The 21793-nt window shown below is 38.0% G+C and overlaps 3 protein-coding genes across 3 annotated transcripts; 1 reads left to right on the top strand and 2 right to left on the bottom strand.

Annotated features, from left to right (window-relative positions):
* Window positions 1-3979: 3979 nt before the first annotated feature.
* On the bottom strand, window positions 3980-7435 carry LOC146383379 (uncharacterized). The gene is made up of 6 exons (XM_084932571.1): window positions 7414-7435; window positions 6423-6969; window positions 5950-6042; window positions 5659-5696; window positions 4802-4858; window positions 3980-4605 (listed from the first exon to the last, which is right to left on the bottom strand). The coding sequence occupies exons 1-6, from the start codon at window positions 7433-7435 to the stop codon at window positions 3980-3982; spliced, it is 1383 nt and encodes a 460-aa protein (XP_084788697.1).
* A 196-nt stretch (window positions 7436-7631) lies between these two features.
* On the top strand, window positions 7632-8929 carry LOC146383378 (GTPase IMAP family member 7-like). The gene is made up of 2 exons (XM_084932570.1): window positions 7632-7659; window positions 8205-8929. The coding sequence occupies exons 1-2, from the start codon at window positions 7632-7634 to the stop codon at window positions 8927-8929; spliced, it is 753 nt and encodes a 250-aa protein (XP_084788696.1).
* A 5730-nt stretch (window positions 8930-14659) lies between these two features.
* LOC146383377 (GTPase IMAP family member 7-like) lies at window positions 14660-16901 on the bottom strand. The gene is made up of 2 exons (XM_084932569.1): window positions 16842-16901; window positions 14660-15928 (listed from the first exon to the last, which is right to left on the bottom strand). Exons 1-2 carry the CDS (start codon window positions 16861-16863, stop codon window positions 15315-15317), a joined length of 636 nt encoding a protein of 211 aa, XP_084788695.1. The 5' UTR covers window positions 16864-16901; the 3' UTR covers window positions 14660-15314.
* Between the last annotated feature and the right edge of the window lie 4892 nt (window positions 16902-21793).

Raw genomic sequence — 21793 nt, 5'->3', positions numbered from 1 at the left:
CCACAGTATGCTCAAGTCTTAGTAGAAGAATGTTATGATCCACCATATCAAAAGCAGAGGAAAGGTCCAATAAGACCAGGACCACAGAGCGTCCAGAGTCAGTGCTTACAAATAGGTCATTGAGAACTCTAAGCAAGGCCGTTTCAGTGCTGTGCCGTGGCTTAAAGGCAGACTGAAATTTCTCTGCAATGTTGTTTGCGTCTAAGTACGCCTGAAGCTGAGAGAGAACTAGTCACTCCAGGATCTTGGACAGAAACGGAAGCTTAGAGATCGGTCGATAGTTCAAAAGATCATAACAATCAAGATTCTTCTTTTTCAGAATAGGCTGGACTACAGCATGCTTAAAGGCCAGTGGGACAGATCCAGAGAGTAGAGAAAAACTCATTAAGAATAAAATGCTCGGTCCAATTACATCAAAGCAGCCCTTAACAATGCGTGATGGGAGAATATCAAACACAGCATTGGTGTTTTTCAGTTGATCAACCAGCTGCTTCAGAGTCGAAAGCGACACGGGCTCAAATTGATGAAAAGTTGAATTACACTCAGAGGAAAAGACAGGACAAGAGGCAGACGAAGAGGAAAGCTTAAGGGATGAAACCTTATCTAAAAAAAGAATTTGAAAACGCTCACAAAGAGCTTGTGAATACAGTAAAGGCATATCAGGACAGGGATTAACAACAGAATTAAAAATTTTAAATAGCATACGGGGGTTGTGACCATTAGCCACAATGACTTTGGAAAGAAAAGATGCCTTAGCCATTCTAGCAGCAGTTTGAAACTGTGAGCGGCTGGTCCGTAACATATCATAAGAAACCTGAAGTTTATCTTTTTTCCACCTCCTCTCATCACGGCGACAGACACGTCGTAAGGCACGTGTAGTATCATTTAGCCAGCAATGAGAGTAGGTTCTAGGGCGCTTCATTTTGATGGGAGCAACAGAATCAAGAATAAAAGAACAAACAGATAACAGGATATTAGCACAACCATCAACCGAACAGAGAGAACAGTCATCAGGTACAGCCAAATCAGAGGTAGATGAGAATAATGATAGCAAAGTATCAGCATAACCATCAGATGAGCGAACTGAGCAGCAGTCAGGAATTATAGGCGCCAAATCTAAAAAAGACACAGCAAACTTTGACACAGCTTCAGAGCTGAGTATGCGTAGCGGACGAGAAAGAGCTCCAGGCTGCAGTCCAGCGGCAGATGAGCCAATATCAAAGGAAATTAGAAAATGATCTGAAATCCCAGCGTCATTTATATCCTTAATACAAATATCCAGGCCATACGTAAAGACCAAGTCCAAAATATGGCCTTTAACGTGGGTTGGTTCATTTACCCTTTGAAGGAGGTTAAAAGAGTCCATTAAAGCAAGAAAGTCTTTAGCAAGCAGGTCATCCTTACAACAGATGTGTATGTTAAAATCACCAAGAATAAGAACAGAATCATATTTAAAAAGAACGGAACCCAAGAAGTCGGCAAAGTCCGAGATAAAACACTTGTTATATTTGGGCGGTCGATAGACCAACACACACAAAGTGGTCATGGAAGCAGTCATCTCCAATAACTGGACTTCAAAACTAGCAAAGTTAGGTGAGGAAAGTTGCCGAACATTATATACGTTTTTAAAAACCGAGGCTAAACCACCTCCCCTACCAGAAAGCCTCGGTGAACTAAAAAAGGCACAGTCCAAAGGAAGAAGTTCAGAGAAAGGAATGAGCTCACCAGGGCGAATCCAGGTTTCTGTAAGGAATAAAACATCAAGGCCACTAGTAGAGAATAAGTCATTTAAAACAAAGGTCTTATTTACCAGCGACCTGACATTAAGCAGTGCCATCCGTGGCCAGGGTACTAAGTCACCTCTAGAAGCACGAGGCAGAGTGAAGAGCATAGATTGCTTCGACAAACTCCCCGTCGGCGCGATGTTATCCAAATCCGAGTAGGAAAGCGTGTCGCAGAGCGGGCAGATGCTTGGTGATCAGCCGGGTAAATCCAGCTACAAGTAAGCAGTTTAGCGTCCGGGCAATCCAGGGAGGAGGGAAAAAATGATGGCGTGTCCAGATTAACATGTACATGGTCCGTAATTCTGGCTCTGAGAAAGGCCCTGAGACGGACGCGACGGCCGCTCCGTCTTCCCCGCTTCCTGTAGCGTTTCTTGTGGAGACTAGGAAGCGGTAGGTAGGAGAAGCCGCAGGACGAATCCAGTTGTGGTAAATTAGCGCTGCCCACACTCCAGCAGGGGTCGGCCCGAAACGAATGAAAAGAACGAAGATTTAAAAGTGTTTGCCTGTCATATGTAATCAGTCCACAACCACTAGATAAACATAAGACTAGAAAAATAAAGATAAAAAACACAGTGCCGAGGTCCATAAGGGAAAAAGGGAGGGTAAAAAGCGGCGAGACGGACGGCAAGCCAAGTACACCGGCGCCATCTTTAGCCACAGTGACTGCTCCTCTCAGCAGTGTTAGCCAATTCTCTTATAGACTACCGTTGTGCCTGTCCTCCGATCCCAATCTCTCTAAGCAGTTTTGCTGTCGTACTGGCTACAAAGCCCCTGCACCCCACTTCCACGCGGCGCACCTTAATCTTCCAGCCTCTGTCCTCTGCCCCAGCTGCCAAGTTGGCATACCGCAGCTTCTTACGCTCAAATGCTTCCTCAGTTGCTTCCTCCCATGGTACCGTCAGCTTAATGACGTACGCAAGTTTTTGGGATTTAGACCAGAGGACAAGGTCTGATCGCAGAGTAGTTCTTATTATCTCTGTGGGAAAAATTAGCCTCTGATCCAAGTCCACTTGCATCTGCCAATCCCTGGCGACCTTCAGCAGGCCCAGATCCAGGGTTAAAGGGCTAGTCCTCAGCTTGTCCTCCTCCGGGACAAATGATGAATACTGATGCCACTCTTGGTTCATGAAAGGTTGAGCTGGATTTTCTCTTGCACTCAACTTTCTTGACTAGACACCCGAGGACCTGATTGTGTCTCCATGTGTATCTGCATTGAGTAAGGCAGATACACATATGACAAAGCTGCGGCATCAATCTATTAGTCAAATAATATTTAATCTTGGCAGCTGTGTTTACTTAGTAGTAGCTCTGAAGTTCATACAATTTACTATCATTTCCACTGATGGAAAATTTCTACTGAATATTACAAACATAATCTTTTACTTCACAGAATAACATTGTCTGAGCATATAACCTTTAACTAGTTTCCCTGTTTGCGTATAGTGTGTAAACCTAACCCAACCCTACCCCATACCACTAAGCCAAGATTCTTAAACATTTAATGCAGTATTTTATATAAAACCCTTAAGTTAACAATGAAACTCTGGCTGTTCAGCGTTAATTTACCACATATTCCATACAGACCAGTCAGTATAACAGACCAGTAATAGAATAAACTGAAGCATAATTAAATAAATGGAATCAACATAAATGCTGGATTTATTATTATTTATTGATTATTATAAATTTTTACATCCTTGTACATTTCTCTGTCAATCTTGCCTTGTATAGACGTGAAATTCAGAAAAAGGTATCTGTCAAATAGCCACCTTTAGCTTGCCCATTAACATTATTGCTGTATGCAATCTAAATTTCACAACAACATAGACAATGTGATATCCAGCAGGACAGGAAGTTGGATCAAAGATTTTTTATTAGTGGAGACAAGTCTTGTATATTTTGACCATGATGCTAATAAGTATAAGAAAACTAGAGGTTAGAGTTAATATCACAAAATAATGATCAGTATGCAAGAGCAGTAAGTTCACACAGCTTCAAAAAATGATATTCATACTCGCCATCTTGCACAAAGTGGTAGATAGTTTCAAATTACTTTATTCGGACATTCAATATGAATCAGCCAAAGAAAACACAATTTTCACTGTGCATATGATATTTTTTTCTATAAAGACTTGAAACGTTTTCTCTGTATAAAAGACTTTGTTTTTTGGACTTGCAGTGTAAAGCAGCTACGGCTAACGTAAACAAGACATCGTAGATGTTCTTATTGTTGGGAAATTTGGAAACATATCTGGGAATTTCTTGACGAGTGCTTTGAATTGTTTTGAGTCTTTGGAGCTGTTCCTGAATACATGGTAACGATTACTGCAAGCGTCCACAAGGCGGTTCAGGTGACTTCTTTCACCGATAAATTTATCTACACTGCCCTTCAAATCTTCTCCGTGTGTAAACAGGATGATTGTGCTCTCCCTGATTCTCCAGCCAAGGCTTTTCTCTAGCTTCTCTAATATGTTTCTCTCACCATCTGTGAACCTGCCCAGCTGCATCACAAGTAACGTCACACAATGCCCTTCCTGACAGTACCTCTTACACTCTTCTACCTGTGCCTGGTTTACATGTTCCTCTTCATAAAAAAAGTCTGGGGTGTCAACTACTCTAACTGGTATCCCAAATATCTCCAATATTTTCACCTCACACCTGGTGGTGACTGGTGTGGAGCTGGGATAAGACTGAAAATGTTGGTTTGAACCACCAATGAGCTTCCCAGCAGTCAGGATGGTGTTTGCAGATGCACTCTTTCCAGTTCCGCTTTTCCCGAGAAGAACCATGTTATAGAGACCTTCCCTTGAACCATAGACACCTGGAAGATGTGGTCAGACAAAACATTTAGTTATTTTAGCAGCAGGTCCTAGCAGTTGCTAGAGTCAGACATTAAGACTGCCTGTTTTGGGTTTTTTTAACCTCGAAATTTATAAAGGAGTACTTCAAATATTATGTAAATACTTTAATTTACTTTCCTGTCAAAGTTACATGTGTTGTGGTTTTTTGAAGCATACCATCATGTTGTCCGGGTGCTCTTTTTGCAGGCAGGGAAATCTGCTGTGAGCTGGCACCTAAAAAGGGCATATCATATACTCATATACTGTGATTTTGTAATTTTGTAACAATACAGTCAGAAAACAGCAAATGCTGTACTTCTGAGCAACTATGTTAGTGATAGCTTTTGAGAGCATCTGTTTAATTTATAAATGCTGAGTCTGCTATGAGTGCAGTGTGTGTGACGAATCTCTTTTCAGTAGGTAACTTGACTGTCGTTATATTACTTTCTAACAGCATGGTCGTCAAGCATCAGTGTTACTTTGCAGTTTTTTGTCCTACAACAAGTTACATTTCGGCCTGAAATCTGTATTTTTCTGTGATTTTCACTTATAGTTAATTTCCATACCATCAGAAACTGATACCAGAATCTCTGTCTTATTTTATCAACATCATGACACCCCAAAGTCACTTTAAAGATGTTCTCATAATGCGAGTGGTTGCAGTTCTGCTTCCCATCTATCAAGCAACTGTTCAAAAGGCAGTGAGACTGCAAGTTCATTGCAGTCTGTATGGCTGCAATAATGTTGGTCACATCATGATTTTCAGTCAGAGTTCCCACTATTCATAATCAGATCATTATGCATTTGGTTAATATTCTCAAATTTAAACAAATACTTTAATTTTAACTTAGTGTTTGAACTGATATGAGTGTGTTTATCAGAAAATTATTTTTCATTTTGAGCTCTGGTCTGAAATTTAATTTAAGATGCTGATGAAAATATTTTATTTATTGCCATAATTTATTACATAATATAATACATGACATAAAGCCAAAAGATCAGTTTCCTAACATAGGTGGATTTAAGAAACTCACCTGTACTCCGAGGAGATTGCTGAGCATGCCATGAGTGTCTGAAACATTAATGTGGTCATTAAATATCAACAGAGAAGGAAATGATAAAATATCACAACAATAGCTGTGGCAGGGGTTTTCTGCCCTGTCTTGGTCCCAGCTTGTTTTTTTTCTTTAATAAATCTTCTGAAATGGATGCTTATGCTTGTAATTGAGATTTAGCTTTTTTTGAAAGACAAAACATAATTCATTTTAGTTTTGCTTTGAAAAATCCATTTGAATATATCACAAAGGACTGAATTCTGTCATTACCTGTGTTTCACTTTGGTTTGCATTCCTGTCTCTGTAGAAACAGACCTGCCAGTGTTTCTCTGATAAGTCTCACCTGTATAATCACACTTTCTCCTGATAAAACAGATTTGGAAAAAAATGAACTGCATTCTTCAATGAGTTAATTAAGTAATTAATTAATTAGGCTTCATGTTCATTTTATTTTACAGGATGAAGTTTGGACTTGTTAAATTATGAAGGAGAGATTTAACATGTGTGCTACTGTACTACTATACTACTGTAACTTCACAACAAGCAGTTCATCATAACAAAGCTCCAGTGTTAAATCAGTGAGGATTGAACACATTTAGTTAATTATTGTGATCTAAGCATTATTCAGAATATAGAACTTTTTGTAGTATTTGAACAATGTGGAATTTCACCATTGATAGAGACCATAGAGAAATACAAACTAGTTGTTAATAAAATATGTCTCAGAGGGAGACAATTCTTACCTAGTGCGTATCAGGTGATCTTTCCTTCGTTTCACAGTGTGTTGGGGGTAGTTTTTGTAGTCAAACTGAAATGGCCGTTGGTGTGAACACCACTCCTTACATTGGAAAGCAAGATTTTCATTCATAGTTGCCATCTGGATATTGTACATTTCCTTAATGCGACCTTGTAAATTCTCTCGACTCTCCCAGTCTTCCAACACAATGACTATGTTTTCTGTGACATTTTCTCCAAACACACGTTGAAGGTGAGAGATTTGAGTCACAACTTTTTCCACTTGTGTGTTTTTTGAATCTATTACCAATATGAACAGACGAGGTCCAGGATCAGAAAGAGCCATGAAATCAATGATCAGCTGATCTGGGAAATCACATTGCTCATCAAAGAAATCACAAGTACTGATGATTCTGTAGAGGTTGTTGTTATGCTCAACAAAATTGCCCAGTTTTGTGACAGAAGCATTGGGACCTCTAATGATTGTACTTCCAGTTCTGTTCACTGAGTCAGCACTCTTTCCGAACAGAGCGATGGTAAACTTCCCAGGATAATCTTTAGGAAAGACAAACAAACTTAATTTTCCATAAAAATGTTGTACAAAACTTAAATCTGTCAATGTTCCTCCTTTATTCTACCTATGGGGTGTGATTCTTCTATAGTAGATTTATTTACACTTATTTTGATTATTTATATTTATTTAAAGATTTATTTTTAACCTCTTATTAAAAAAAACTAACAAAATGTCAGTAAACAGACAATATAATCACTTATCTGTATCTATGAATGACAAATATACTTCAAATTTTAAAAAAGGGGAAATTTGTGTCTCACTCACTCACTAAAAGCTCTAACACTGTGCTGACACACACACACACACACACACACACACACACACACACACACACACACACACACACACAGCTCAAACTATCTATCTATCTATCTATCTGTTGTCAGTATATAATATTGTAATAAAGCTATACAGCAGTAACTTACGTGGAGGCTGGGCAGAGCTCATCTTGTTAAGTGCTTAATCATGAAGACTGCAGGTTTCGCTGGAGTCTCTGAACTACCTTTGAAACAGATCAGACTCTTGCTGATATAGGCTGAGAGATTAGATCCGCCCTGTGGGTGGAGTGCGGTCTTTGATCTCACACTAAAACAGTGGAGTTGCGTTTCAGTTCATTCTCTATGAAGTCGCGAACAGACAGGAGATGGGCAACAGTGGGTCGATACCAGAAGGTGAAGTTGGAGCTTTAATTTGCTTCAGACTAAATTTAGGCTTTCAGCAGAACCGAATAACACAAAGAATTGATAGGGAGAGATCATTTTTGCATAATTTAACTTAATTTATTGTGTGATTAACTCCTTGGGGACTAAACTGATGTAGCTACAGTACATAGCAACAATAGTAGGAAGTAGGACAGAAGCCCCCCAAATTTACTCACTGGTGGTTGTGGAGATGAAGCAGGTGGAGGCTTAGTAGGCTCCGAGCAACCAGGATGACTTGGAGATGGAAAGGAGGTGGGTCATATGACAGTCTGAAAGGCAGAATGACAGAAGTGCACTGAGGTTTGTAGCACGGGGAACGAAGACTGATTTTCTCACACAGGTGAGCAAGAATCAGTGTGGGAAAGTGGAGGTGATGTAAAGAATAGACTAGATTTCAAGTCTCTATGAACACAGTCAGATTAGATACCAATACTTCATCAGTTAACTTATGAATAGGCTCCATTTAAAATCTATTCATCCATGCAATAAGTATAACAAAAACATTCTTTCTCCAGGTGACCCACTGAGGATTGTGATGATTGGGAAAACTGGTGTTGGGAAGAGTGCTGTTGGGAACACCATTATTGGAAAAGAGTTGTTTAAATCTGAAGTGAGTTCAGAGTCAGTGACAGAGACCTGTGCAAGAGAGCGAGTTAAATACTGCAAAAGAGATATCCATGTGGTCGATACCCCCGGCATTCTGGATACATTTAAAAAGGCAGATGACATAAAGAAGGAGATTGCGAAATGCATCCACATGGCCAGTCCTGGACCTCACGTCTTTCTGCTGGTCCTTCAGATTGGCAGGTTTACCCCAGAAGAAGAAAACTGTGTGGAAGCCCTGGAGAAACTCTTTGGACCTGAGGCATCGAACTACATGATTGTAGTCTTCACTCATGGTGACAAGCTGGCTGAGCAGAAGTCCATACAAGAGTATTTGACAGAAGGCCACCCTAAACTCAAAGAGGTAGTGAGCAGGTGTGGTAACAGGTATTATGTCTTCAACAACAAAGATAAGAACAGAGTTCAAGTGGTTCAGCTGATCAAGAAGATCGATGAGATGGTAGCAGCAAATGAAGGATCACACTACACCGATGAAATGTTTGAGAAGGCACGGGAGATTCTGCAACACGAGCGTGAAAAGACACCAGAAAAGCTGTTCAGCCACCGTGAGTTCATGGAAGAGCTGCGGCAAAAAACTCTCCAGTTTCAGCAAAAGTTGGCTTTTTTAGAGGACTAGCTCGGTGATTCAGGACCATTTTGACCATCATTTAAAGTTGATTATCTGCCATATGATGAACTAATTAATGGTAATAATTTTTAGTTAATGACAGTTTAGAATCCATTGTTATAGTTTCTAGATTTAGTGAAATGATCCTGGTGCTGATCATTTAAAATATGGTATGAAATTGGTTTCCATGTCAGCTGTATCACTGTAAATTCATCCATTTGTTCACATATTAGTCAAGTCTGTGTTCCAACTTTAAGTTTAAAATCAATTAAAATATGTAAACTCCAACTACATGTGTATAAGGGTAAACATTATCAAGCAAAGGGTGACAACTGATGTAAGGCTGTTAGACACCAAATGCACAGTGAAAAAAATGGCATCAACATGAAAGGATGCTGAGCTGTTGCTGATGTTTCTAAGCAGTAATAGAAGGAGAAGTTCATCCAGTTCTCATGAGGAAATTCACAAAGTTGGTGCTACATAAAGAATAGGTCCAAAAAATATTTTTAACACTCAAAATATTCCCACAGATTTTAGGCATCTGGTGTGTAAAGGCCTTTATTGTTTATGATGATTATAAATATAGAAAACACCACTTGTTATTATTCTGGAGATATACATAAAATCCTGACACGATTTAATTTAATAAAGAACGTTTTCTAAAACTTTTTGTCTTTTCCTCACCACATCAGAATGTGATAATCTGGAGTTTACATTTTAGGGTAGATGCATGGAGCAAACCTTTGAAAACTGAAATCTTAGTAGATGATTAGAACTCCTGGAGGTTGTGCTGGACCTCAAAATAATGCAGTGAATTTCAACACACGCTTTAATTTGAGATGCAATGGTTACAATTTACGATTCAATTACTTTTTAAAAAAATATATTGTGAATTATTTAAGGTACATACCGTTATTACACATAAAAACATTTGATTATTTTAATTTTTTTCTGTGCTTTAACTGATTTTTTTACCTGTTTTTCTATCATGATCTTGACTGCTGTGGATACTAATGGACACCCTGTCATGGGTCGCACCGCTACTACACACCATGCCCCAGTGTGCTTGACCTGAAAGCCCGGTTCAGTAGTCTAGTGTGCTAGTTGCTGTGTTTGGGCACATTTAAGTGATTAGTGCCCTGACCTGTTTAAAGATGTGGGTCTGGGTGTGGTTCAATTGGACTTGGAATTGATACATATGTAGTGTCATCATCAATTGCTTTGTTTAAGTAAATAAATCTGTAAGGCCTATGACAGGACAGTGTTTCACAACTGTTGTCTCAGAATTAAGCAACAAAAAATAGAAAATGATTAACCCAACTCAATCATTAAACTCATGTGTTTGTCAAACTCCAAATGGAGCTGCCAGATTTTTAACTGGTTCAGAGAACAGCTGACACATCAGATCATTCCTCCTCACTTACATGCATTAAAATACAGCAGATATGAGTAAGAAAAGTAGGACAGAAACAAAGAGATGTTAAAGTGATGAGACATCATGATGCAAATTCAATTGTGTAGCTAAAGGCAACTGAAAAGTAAGCAGCAGGATTTCCTATGGATTGCTAAGGCCATAGACATATAAGTTTATATAACTGTAAATAACTCAGCCATACCAAAACCAGTGTCTGTGTTATTTTTGTAATTGTGATGAGAGCTAAAAAAATGTGAACTTAACTCACTAGCTTTTAATTGTGACTGAGTTATTGTTTTGTTCTTTGTATGTGTTTGTTCCACTTTTTACTTTTTTACTATGTGCAGCACTTTGGTCAACCTGAGTTGTTTTTAAATGTGCTTATTAACAAATTGATTGATTGATTTAAAAAAAAAAAAAACCTCTGAAAACTTCCAAAAATGTCATCTTGAGGCAACTGTTGTGATTTGGCACCACATAAATAAAACTGAATTGAACTGAATTAAACTAAAGTGTGGTTCTTTTCCCCAGGAGTCGTAGTGCAGCTCTTTTAATGAAAAACTTGTGGCTGATGTCATTTCATTGCTTTGGAAATGAACAGAATTCAAAATATTCACTCTTTGTTTTTTTTTTAATATGTATATTTTTTCTTCTTAATATAATGTAAACTGCCAGAAACACTGAAATAGGAAAATATGAGGAAGAAAGTTACAAAACTGCAGGCGACACACAGGCCTCATTCAAGAGAAATAATAATGAAATATTACTGTTAAATGAGTTTTGTGTCTCTGCTTCTGTCTGCTTTTACATTTGAGCTTTTATTGATAGCTGCAAATAAAGCAACATCTTAATTAAATGTAAAGAGTTTTCCTAATAAAACAAAATTATAACAAGTAATGGTAGCAGTTTTGGCTTTATAGTTATGGGTGTTTCTTTATTGATAGCACATAATTGGGCCTTTACATAGAGTAACTGGGTGTAAAAGTATAAAAATAGTTTTAAGTTTTAAAACCAAAGTACATCAGAAGTATGAAAATCACAATGAAACACGTGGATAAAAGCAACAGATCAGTATTTTATTAGTGTGCTATAATCAAAGGCCAAAGTGTCTTTGGTTTGCATCCAGGTGGAGATAAACCTGCCGGGAAACACAAACCGAACTTACTGTACAGAAGTACGGCGGAAGTAGTCTTTAAAAACTCTGTACGGTAAGTTCGGTTTGTGTTTCCCGGCAGGTTTATCTCCACCTGGATGCAAACCAAAGACACTTTGGCCTTTGATTGTCGCACACACTAATAAAATGGACTGCTAGGAAAGTTTAAAATAACTAATTGTCTGTCCTGAATCAGTCTTATTAGGTAATGTTCAAATAATTTTATCATCCCAGTGTTTTCAGTGTGGGAGAAAGTACTCAGGGCCTTCAAGTTACACACTATGAAAGGCAGCAACAAGTCTAATGTTCAGAAACCTAAAGTATGTATCAGCAGCAGAATGGAGCTAAAAATAAATGTTTGTTTCAGTTCTATGAAGCTTTGAGTATTTTGGATTAGTAGTACTGCTGTGTTTGTTGCATCATATTGCTGTAATTGTTTATATGCTTTATATATTCTGAGGTAAGTTGATCTATAGTGTTACATCATATTCTATAAGGATGTTATGTGTTTGGATACTTTCTGCCCAGTTTGACCCATTCAGCAGAAGTCAGCCTGTTTAAGGCTCTGATATCTGTTCTGTATGACTTAAAGCAGTTATGACATGGTCTGATTTTCTCACCCAATAAAGGAATATTTCATATATCAGTCTACTCTTCATTTTTATCAGAAACAGTTATCACAGCTTGTACATTTTCTTTTTATAAATATATGTAAGCAATGAGCCAAATTTAGTAATGCCAACATACTGAAGGAGCAACATTTGTCTCTTATATATGATACACCTATATATGCACTGTCAAAGATACTTGTCTTTGAGTGAAGATTTAAGGTGATAAGACATGTAAATAACTGCAACTTGAATCTGTACTGAAGCTCAGTATTTGACACAGAGTTCATGTTCACTGCTGTAATAGCTAATAATGATTAATATAATAACTATAATATTGGCCATATTATATTTACATTACCAAAGTGATATGACTTTAGTCTCATGAACAACATTAGCTAATTGTTATTTACTAACTAATCTTAAATGACTGTTCAGTACAGAAATGAAGCCCAAAAATCATGTTTTACTGTCCTGTGGTCTCAGCCTCAGATACTTATCAAATCACACAAAGCTCTTGTAGAAACAAACAAACAAATGAACAAAATATGTTCTCCTTCATTTCTGTCAAACAAAGTTGTATGACACGTTTCGAGCGGGTAGTATCATGGTTGCTAGGCAACCTGGGAAGCGCGACGGAGACTAGACCGTCCCATACAGACAAACTTGCCGTTTATTTTGCAAATCGAGCTCAACACTGCCCCTAGCGTCCTGGAGCACTTCCGTTGTGTTTTGGAGTTTGCATGTGTTTTGGAGTTTGCAAGTGTTTAGGAGTTTACAAGTGTTTTGGATTTTGCAAGTGTTTTGGAGTTTGTACGTGCTTTGTCTCTAGGGGCCACCGTAGTTAACAGCTGAAACAACGGTGACACTTAGTGGAAAATAACCAACACTACGAGTTACTGAGTCACAGTGAAGACACATAATGCTCTGACAGGAACACTGAATTATTACAGCTGTGCTCATGTGTTAAATACTAACATATGTGCATACTTTGGTGTATGTATGCAGATTTATAAACACTACTTGATAAATAGCACTGCTAAAGTCAATGTGTTTTTGTGTTACTTCTTTTTGATAAAGAATATTGAAAAAGTTATTTTTTTTTGTGCGTTATTAGGTAGTGCCAAGAGCCATGGTTTCACCATCATTACCAACAATTTTCTTATCCATTTATAATAACACAATTTTAATACCCACTTATTTACTGGAGGCATGTATGCATATCTCCTTGCTTTTAAAGTATATGAAAATATATAACCATTTAATTTATGAATATTATATATGGTTGATAGATGTGACATGCAAATTTTAAAGTTCAGGTGAATCATTTCTGCTTAAAATAATGTATTCACCTCATGAATTCATGTGATTAAGTATTTTCCAAGGAATAGGTTGGGGCAGTAAAAGGTGGCTCTATAGTATAGCGATTTACACATCAGATCAGTTGTACCTGTGATATATCCTGGCAATCTGTCATGGCCCAACAATAATTCTACACGGTCCAGAAGATATCCCATCCTGTCCACGGTTACTGGTCTTATGAATGCAGCTTCTTGTGTCCAATTGTCCAGTCCCATAGTACGCGCTGACCATTAAGCATACAGTGAAGTATGTATATGTATTTAGCTGTGTCAGCATTGCCTAGTTGTACAGCAGTATTCGTTTTTGCCATTAGATGGCAGTAGAGGCCTTGGTATGTCATTTTATCCACAATAAATTTACATCCAGCGCATGGATCCAGAAAATCCGTGTTCCTCTCAGAGATGGTGGCTGTTGGATGTTCCAAGTGATTGATGTTATTAGATTGAAAAGCTGCTCACTAAGAAATGTATCGAGTTCCTTATTATGTCCCTAATTAATTACATAATGAGTTCCTTAATAAGTGTAATATCTTTAAGTAAAAGAATTTTTAGGCTGGATAGGACAGCATATAATACCCAGTGGGGCATGATCTGCTTGCTTATGAATGGGTGGTGTCTGTTTTGGTCAGACTTTTGAAATGTTTGGTCGCCTATAAAATCTGCCAACATGTATCCTCCTATGTGGCATTGTGAAGAACACAACAAGCTTATGTTGGATCAGAATATATTAACTCATTGGTGTCAGGCCCTAATTCTCATTGAGGTCTTCCCTGATCTGGCCTAGCTTGTTGTTTCTCATCCGTTATCTTCATTGTCAGTACAGTTTCATGTATTTATTTCCATTTGGAGTTTTCATGCTTGTTTCCTCATCATTAACTGGGGACCACTGCCTAATGTTGTCAATTCACTGTTAGCAGGCACCACCATCAGGGCACCATGAACAACACTTCATATCGGTTTGCTTTTTCATCTGTAAAATCAAATTGTTGTAAACTACACAACCAACTTTTTGTTGGCAAATTTGGAGCAAAAACAAATGTAATTTGTGCAGACTTACCAATTTGCAGGTGCTAATAAATTAGCATAGCATGTTAATAGCATTAACATCAACTGGCTGTGTTACCTGGGAAGCTAATTAGCCACGCATTTAATGTCAGAGAATTGAGGTGAAGTCTGAGTAAAATGACAGTGTTGTGTTGCAGTTTTAAAGTATGGGGACATAAGTTTGTAGCTTTAACCATTGCAGTTCATATGAGAAACAGCAGGAAAATGACTGATTTACTGATATTTATTCTATTTATGCTGTGATGAAATCAGAATAAGGAAGAGCGAACATGAAGATAAGAGGGCTGAGAGAGCAGGTAAAGTAAAATGATTAAACCCCGAAAACAAGCACAAGGTTAAAAAAAAATAGAAGAATAGCCCAGACTAATATTTGGTCCAATCAAAATAGATTAATTTACTTACCCATCTGTAAGTCATGTGAAACACAAGCCATCTTTTCATCTGACATGCAATTTTCAAGTGTTTCTTAAATTTGTCCAGGATTTTAGATTACACATAAGGCAAAAGTATGATTTCAGTGGAAGGTTAGCAGTACTAGCATTTAATTATAATTATTATACAGTCACAGTAAATTACACACCGCTTCAAACAATTATATTTGTACTTGCCACCCTTTACAAACTTGTAGATAGTTTTCAAATAAGATTATTCAGACATGGAGGGTGAATCAGCCAAAGGTAACACAAAGTTCACAGACAACATGATGTTTATTGATGGTTATAGTGTGAAAGCTGGAAACATTTCCTGACTATAAACAACTACCATTTGGGCATTCAGTGTGTGTTAGCCAAAGTTAACCGCAACAGAACAGTGGGAATGATTTTTTTGTTCTGAAACCTGGAAACATGTGTTCAGATGTCTCGATGAGTTCCTTGACCTGTCTGGAGTTCTTGGAGGTGTTCTTGAATACATGGTAACGATCGCCACAAGCTTCCACAATGCGCTTGAGATGAATCCGTTCACCAATAAACTGCTTCACATCACAATGCAGATTTTCTCCGTGTGTAAACAGGATGATTGTACGGTCGCTGATCCTGCCAAACTTGTTCTCCAGCTTCTCTAATATTCCTGCCTCACCATCTGTGAACCGGCCCAGCTGTATCACAAGTAATATCACATGCTGCCCTGACTTGCAGTACTGCTTACACACCTTGATTTCTTCCTCATCTACGGGTTGGTCTTCGTAAAAGAAGTCTGGGGTGTCGACCACACTAACCCATCTCCCAAACATCTTTACCGTTACCTCCTCACACTTTGTGGTCACCGGTGTAGAGCTTGGGTAAGAAAAAAAATGCTGAGCTGGTCTACTCTGATGCTTTCCAGCATTCAGGAGGGTGTTTCCTGAGGCACTCTTTCCAGTCCCAGAGTTTCCCAACAGAATGATATTAAATACGTTACCCCTGCCACCTGGAAGAAATAGTAATAGCAAACAGTCAGTTATTTGGCAACAGATATAACCTGAGACGTAACAGAAAGGATCAAAACCTTATTAATCTAACCTCTTTCTGCAGATGAAGCAAACCACCATCAGCTGGACTGACTTGGCACATGTATTTTTAAGCAGGCAGTGTCAGTTAAATTAACCCGACTGAGGTATTGTCTTCATGTATTATGGACAATGCAATACAGCAGTGACTTTATAAAGCTAATGAAGCAAAGCGGGCACGGTCATGACAGATCATATTAGCTCACAGTATAAGTCTCACATAAAGTCTCAGTGATTACTCAGAAAAGGAAGGTTGTTGCAGTGAAGCTGATCACGTGTGGAGAAGAGTGAAGCCCTGCTTAAAAAGTCTCCATCCTACTTTTTCTTATTATTAAGAACAATCCACCATTACAAACTGAAACCACATATTGCAAAAGAAATAAACCAGTTTTTGTCATATTATATCACCCAAACAGTTATATCTTATTAACACATATTAAATCAAGGACACTATGTTGTTGGGAAAATTTGACAAATGTAGCATACTGATTCTATAAAACTGGGTCATTATTTAACCACCAGGTCTGAACTATCCTTAGAATTATTATTATATAAAAGTATTCTCATTAACTTAGCTCATATGAAACACAGTTTGGATGTGTAAGAAAACAAATTGCTGCTGAGATTAATAATTGATAAACATGTATTAAATTGAGTGCCAAATCTTAAATACTTTTTATTTCTATTTAAATAGCTACAGAAATACTGTAATTCAGTCCTGAATGTATATTTGAAGTTTTTAAATTCCTGATGCTATGATATTAAACACAATACTTTTAATGTGATAGAACCATTGATGCCATGAAGTAATTAAATTAACAAGACGTCACTTACCTGAACGTGTAGCTGAGCTCATCTTGGCAGCTTTCTTAATGATGTGCTGACAGTGTGCAGGTTTCAGTGGAGTATTTGAAACACCTTTGAGGCTCCTGCTGTGTATACTGAGAAAATAGATCCATCCCCTAGATGGGCGGAGCGCTATCATCTACTTCACACTCAAAGAGTGGAATGCTGTTTCATTTCATTCCAACAAAAAAGACACAGACTAAACATCAGCAAAAGAGAATTAGATTTATATTGCTGTAAAAAGTTAGATAAAACTTGTCAAATTTAATGCAATATAAAACGTATATTTTTCTGCAGGTCCTCCAAAGAAGGATTGTTACAGTATTATTGGCCAAAGTGGTGTTGGTCAATAATACAGGCAGGGTAATTAGTTAGATAAAATGAATTCATGATTGGCCAGTTAAATCTCTCTGGTCGATGCTGTTGGCATTCTGGTTGACTCTAAAAGTACAGAATTGCAAACTGCATCTATTTGTCCTCTCCTGGGGCTCACGTCTTCCTGTTGGTCCTTCAGATAGACAGGCTCTCCGAAGAGGGAAAAGTCAGATTTAATATTTTGTGTGTCTTTCTGTGCCATTATCAGTGAAATATAGGGATTAGGATATTTGCATCATTACATTCTGTGAAACAACTAGCTGTACTGTTGCTGTGGTTTTGTGTATTCATTGTTTGTACATATGTGAAAGAAGCAGACCAACCAGTATTCCCTCCTAACTTTTCACAAAATGATTCTTTGATAAGACTGGGAGATGTTTCATTTCTACAAAAACAAAGAACAGCGTGAAAAGTGTGTCCAAAGCAGAATTCCTTCAAAGTCTAAAGTAGACCCCATGAGACTTCATATATTTTTTTCTCACTACAGACTTCATGACTTTAAATCTCTCCCCCTGCTGGTAATGCAACTTCTACATCCGTGTCCATTTTCTCATTTTGGAGAGGCAAAGTAAAAAATAGACATGGTGCAGCAGTGTGTCTATTACACAATTTGCCATGATACTGGTTTGTACAGTTTGTGCATATCTTTACAAATACTTATCACTTTAAATTAAGAAAAACAAGAGAGACATTAGGTTTAAAAATGAAAATCATAACATATGTCCTTGTCATGTCCAAAACAAAAAGGCCTTTTATGATAGGACTTGATAAAAAAAACAGATAGTAGCAATGGCTGAAAGACATATTCATCTTTTCTGGTAAAAACAAAACAAAAAAACAACAACAACAAAATAGATCTGCTCTGTCCTGCTTATCTCAACAAAGGGTTCTTTTTATAACTTTTTAAAACAAATATATAATTACTACTTTTTCTATTTTTATGTATTTATTTCACAAACTTGTTTAAAAAATGTTTAATACAAAAAAAACTTGATCACATCATTCTCACAGTACTGAATAGTACTAGATGTACAGTCACGTACAGCTGCAGGTTTCAGCACACAGGTTTGCTCCATTCGTTTCACCCCTTACAGCACCTGTTTTATCAGGATGCTGTTGGTGACTGATGGGGATCAAATTGACATCTTGGAAGGACTAAAAATAAATAAATAAACCAGCAACTTGCACATTGCCTTAATTCTTTAAATGTCGCCTATCTGATCTAAAAACTCTCCAAGGGACCATCACTTTTTTCTCCTGCAGCCTTGATGATGGTGAAATCCTTGATAAAAGGCATGCTTTTCAGTATGACTCAGGAACTGCACAGATATCTACTGCAAGAGATTAAGTTGACTGGTTGCATGATTTAACACTGCACATGTTTTTGTTAGTGTAAATGAAAGTAGGCCAAAAAATATCCTGCTGAACTTGTCAATCAAAAAAATCAATCAGTCAAACTCTGTTTGTGTAGCACATTTCGTGTAGGTTAGAACAATTTTTTCAGATGACTCACAAGCCAATGATAACACAGACTATGTTTAGCTTAAAGTACAAACAGGCATTCATTGTTAGAAGAGACATGAAGGCTGCAGAAAGGGTTGACACCATGAGGCTTCAAGCAGATGTGTTGCACTGGAAAAGTTTGCTTTATAATGTGAAAGTCTTAAAATTGATTTTTCATTTGGTTAGACTAGGTGGAGGCACAGGAGGAGCCTGTTGTAGGTCTATTAGTATCAACTGTCTCGAATACCTATTCACTCATACTTTAGGATCAAGATGTGACAACCCGCACAGTCCTAAACCACCTAAAGCACAGAGGGTGCTATCTGATAACACTCTTAAGTGACTGTAACTGTGCATTCAGTGTTATCATCCAGGGCATCCTAATTAGCAAATTACAAATGGTAAATGGCCTGCATTTGTATAGCGCTTTTCTAGTCCTTAAGTCCAAAGCGCTTTACACTACATTCAGTCATTCACCCATTCACACACACATTCACACACTGGCAATGGCAAGCTACATTGTAGCTACAGCTGCCCTGGGGCGCACTGACAGAGGCAAGGCTGCCGGACACAGGCGCCACCGGGCCCTCTGACCACCACCAGTAGGCAAACATGGGGTTAATATCTTGCCCAAGGATATTTGGCATGCAGCCAGGAGGCAGCCTGGGATCGAACCACCGACCTTCTGATTAGCGGCTGACCTGCTCTGCCACCTGAGCTACAGCCACCCCAGTCAATAGTGGTAAAGGTGGTAAAATTACAAGACTTACAAATATCCATCCCCACCTTCACCTGCATCAAAGACTTCCTTACGAACTGCCCACAGAAAGGCGAAATAGGACCCACCTCTCCTTCTCCCTCATACTAACCACTGGGGCACAACAAGGCTGTGTGCAGTCCTTTACCACTATTGACTGGGACTGGTACTAGGAGTACACTGACTTGCTCCTATTCTCTAAAGGACCTTGTGTTGTGTTCAGAGATTTGAATCCATCAGAATCTAGAATCTATCACCGTGTTTAGAGTAGATGTACATTTAGCTGTATACCCTGAAGAAATTTTACAGAAGTAAAAAAAAGCGGGAATCCTTATGAGACTGATGATCAGGGCACAGGGGAATAGGTCCTTTGGCAGCCATTCAGATGCACAGCGGTCCCTCGTTTATCGCGGGAGTTACGTTCTAAAAATAACCTGTGATAGGTGAAATCGGCGAAGTAACCAGTGTTTACAATTATTATAGATGTTTTAAAGCTATTAAACCCCACACTACACACTTTATACACTTTTCTCTGACAGGCATGAACATTTTCACATTTTTCTCTCTTGTTTAAACACTCTCAAAGTTCAAACATTTGTAGAAAAATAAGTTCAGTATTATAGAATGAAACCAAAGATCAAACCCTGTTTTCAGAATTCAACATTAATGAATCAATGGCGTGGAAGTAGAGGAAGCAAGAAGAATGAGTTGAGGAAAGTTTGACTTATCTGACTGTTTTGTTTTGCTTAATGCGCCTCATAATCCGGTGTGCCTTATGGTCCGAAAAATACAGTAACTTCTACCTTCCTTTAGCTTTAACTTGGGTGTTACACCCAAAAGGCAGAGGAACATGTTAACCACAGCACAAAAAGTTGCCTTTGATGGTGCAAAACGTTTCGTCGACATTGTTGTGTTTGTTGGGGAGAAAACTTACAGGCATACAGTACAGCACTTCAGAGTCACACTGCCAACGATCGAAGATTTATGTAAATTTGACAAGCTGAACACATTCTGTACTGTACAGGAGCCAGGGTACGGAGGAGATTTATTAACAATGGTCTACAGCTGATACAATGTGCTGTAAAAAAAAAAAGAAAGAAAGAAAGAAAAGCGTGCAAAATTGCACAAAAAAAATCCACGAAACTGCGAGGCTGCAAAAGGTGAACCATGTTTGTAGCGAGGGACCACTGTACTTCCAAAGTGACCGGTCATTTATTGTATGATCAATGACCACCAGGTGTCACTATTGTGTTACCTAGACAACCAAATGTTCCTGACACCCAGGAATTTCTGTCAATGAGATCCTCAGTATGTACTCCTGTTGAAATATGCTTGGCAGAGGATTCTGGGTGTTGGACTTCACTCTGCGGTTAGTTATTTTTAATTTAATTAATTTTTTTTTTTTTTTTTTAGCTCAGATGTAGAACACACACAGGCATATTTTTTGAAATGACATAAAGTTAAAAGAGACAGAATAGGGGTTTTACGTTTCCCTTACTCTGACACTTTGATTTTGATTTGACTCACTGTTTTTTTTCTCATCAGTTAAGCAATGAACAATGTGCCAGTACACATTTTTCATTGCCAAACTTAGATAGCAGATGCCCCTGCTGAACTGCTGTGGGATACTCTGGATGCTGTGAGGTGGGATTATGGGGGTTGTTGGCTTTGTATTGGTAGGAGAATAACACATAACACATTTATAATAGCTACATTTAGAGAGCACCACAGGACTCACTGTCACTGGACTGGGATGTTATGTCTGGGCTCTCTTTGATCACAACAGGAACCCTGAACGATGGTGAAGACCTTCCCCTATGTTTGATGCTCAACATGCTAGGACACTAATATCCACATTTGGACCTGTTGCAGTCCAAGGCCATCAAATCTCAGTGGAGGCTTCTTATGAAGTTAACATTAATGGTGTAATCTAAGGAGCTTCTTTAAATTTCTTGAAGACACAGAAAGTGGTTTGAGTGATAAAATGCAAATAATTAAAAAGGAAAATGAGATAAAAATTGTAACAACAACAACAAAATAGAAACAAGATGACACTTGAGACTCAATACGAGTAGCAGAATAATTAGAGTTTATTATTTGCTTAATTTCCCCTTTTTGTCCCCTTCAAAAAATCTTCCTTTGTATAGACAGAATAAATGTTTATAAAATCATATTTAACTAGTCAAAATTGTGCCTTGATCTGACTAATGTTACACAAAAACTTCACAATAAGCCTTTTTCAACATATCATACATTTTCTATTTGACAAAAATAAGAAAAAGTAAAAAAAAAAAAAGGTCAACGG

The sequence above is a fragment of the Perissodus microlepis genome, chromosome 7 (assembly GCF_051167445.1).
Source record: "Perissodus microlepis isolate ML-2025 ecotype Zambia chromosome 7, ASM5116744v1, whole genome shotgun sequence".
In the NCBI taxonomy this organism is placed as follows: Eukaryota; Metazoa; Chordata; class Actinopteri; order Cichliformes; family Cichlidae; genus Perissodus; species Perissodus microlepis.
The sequence above is the reverse complement of the archived record's forward strand: the minus strand, read 5'-3'. Positions and strand labels throughout refer to the sequence as shown.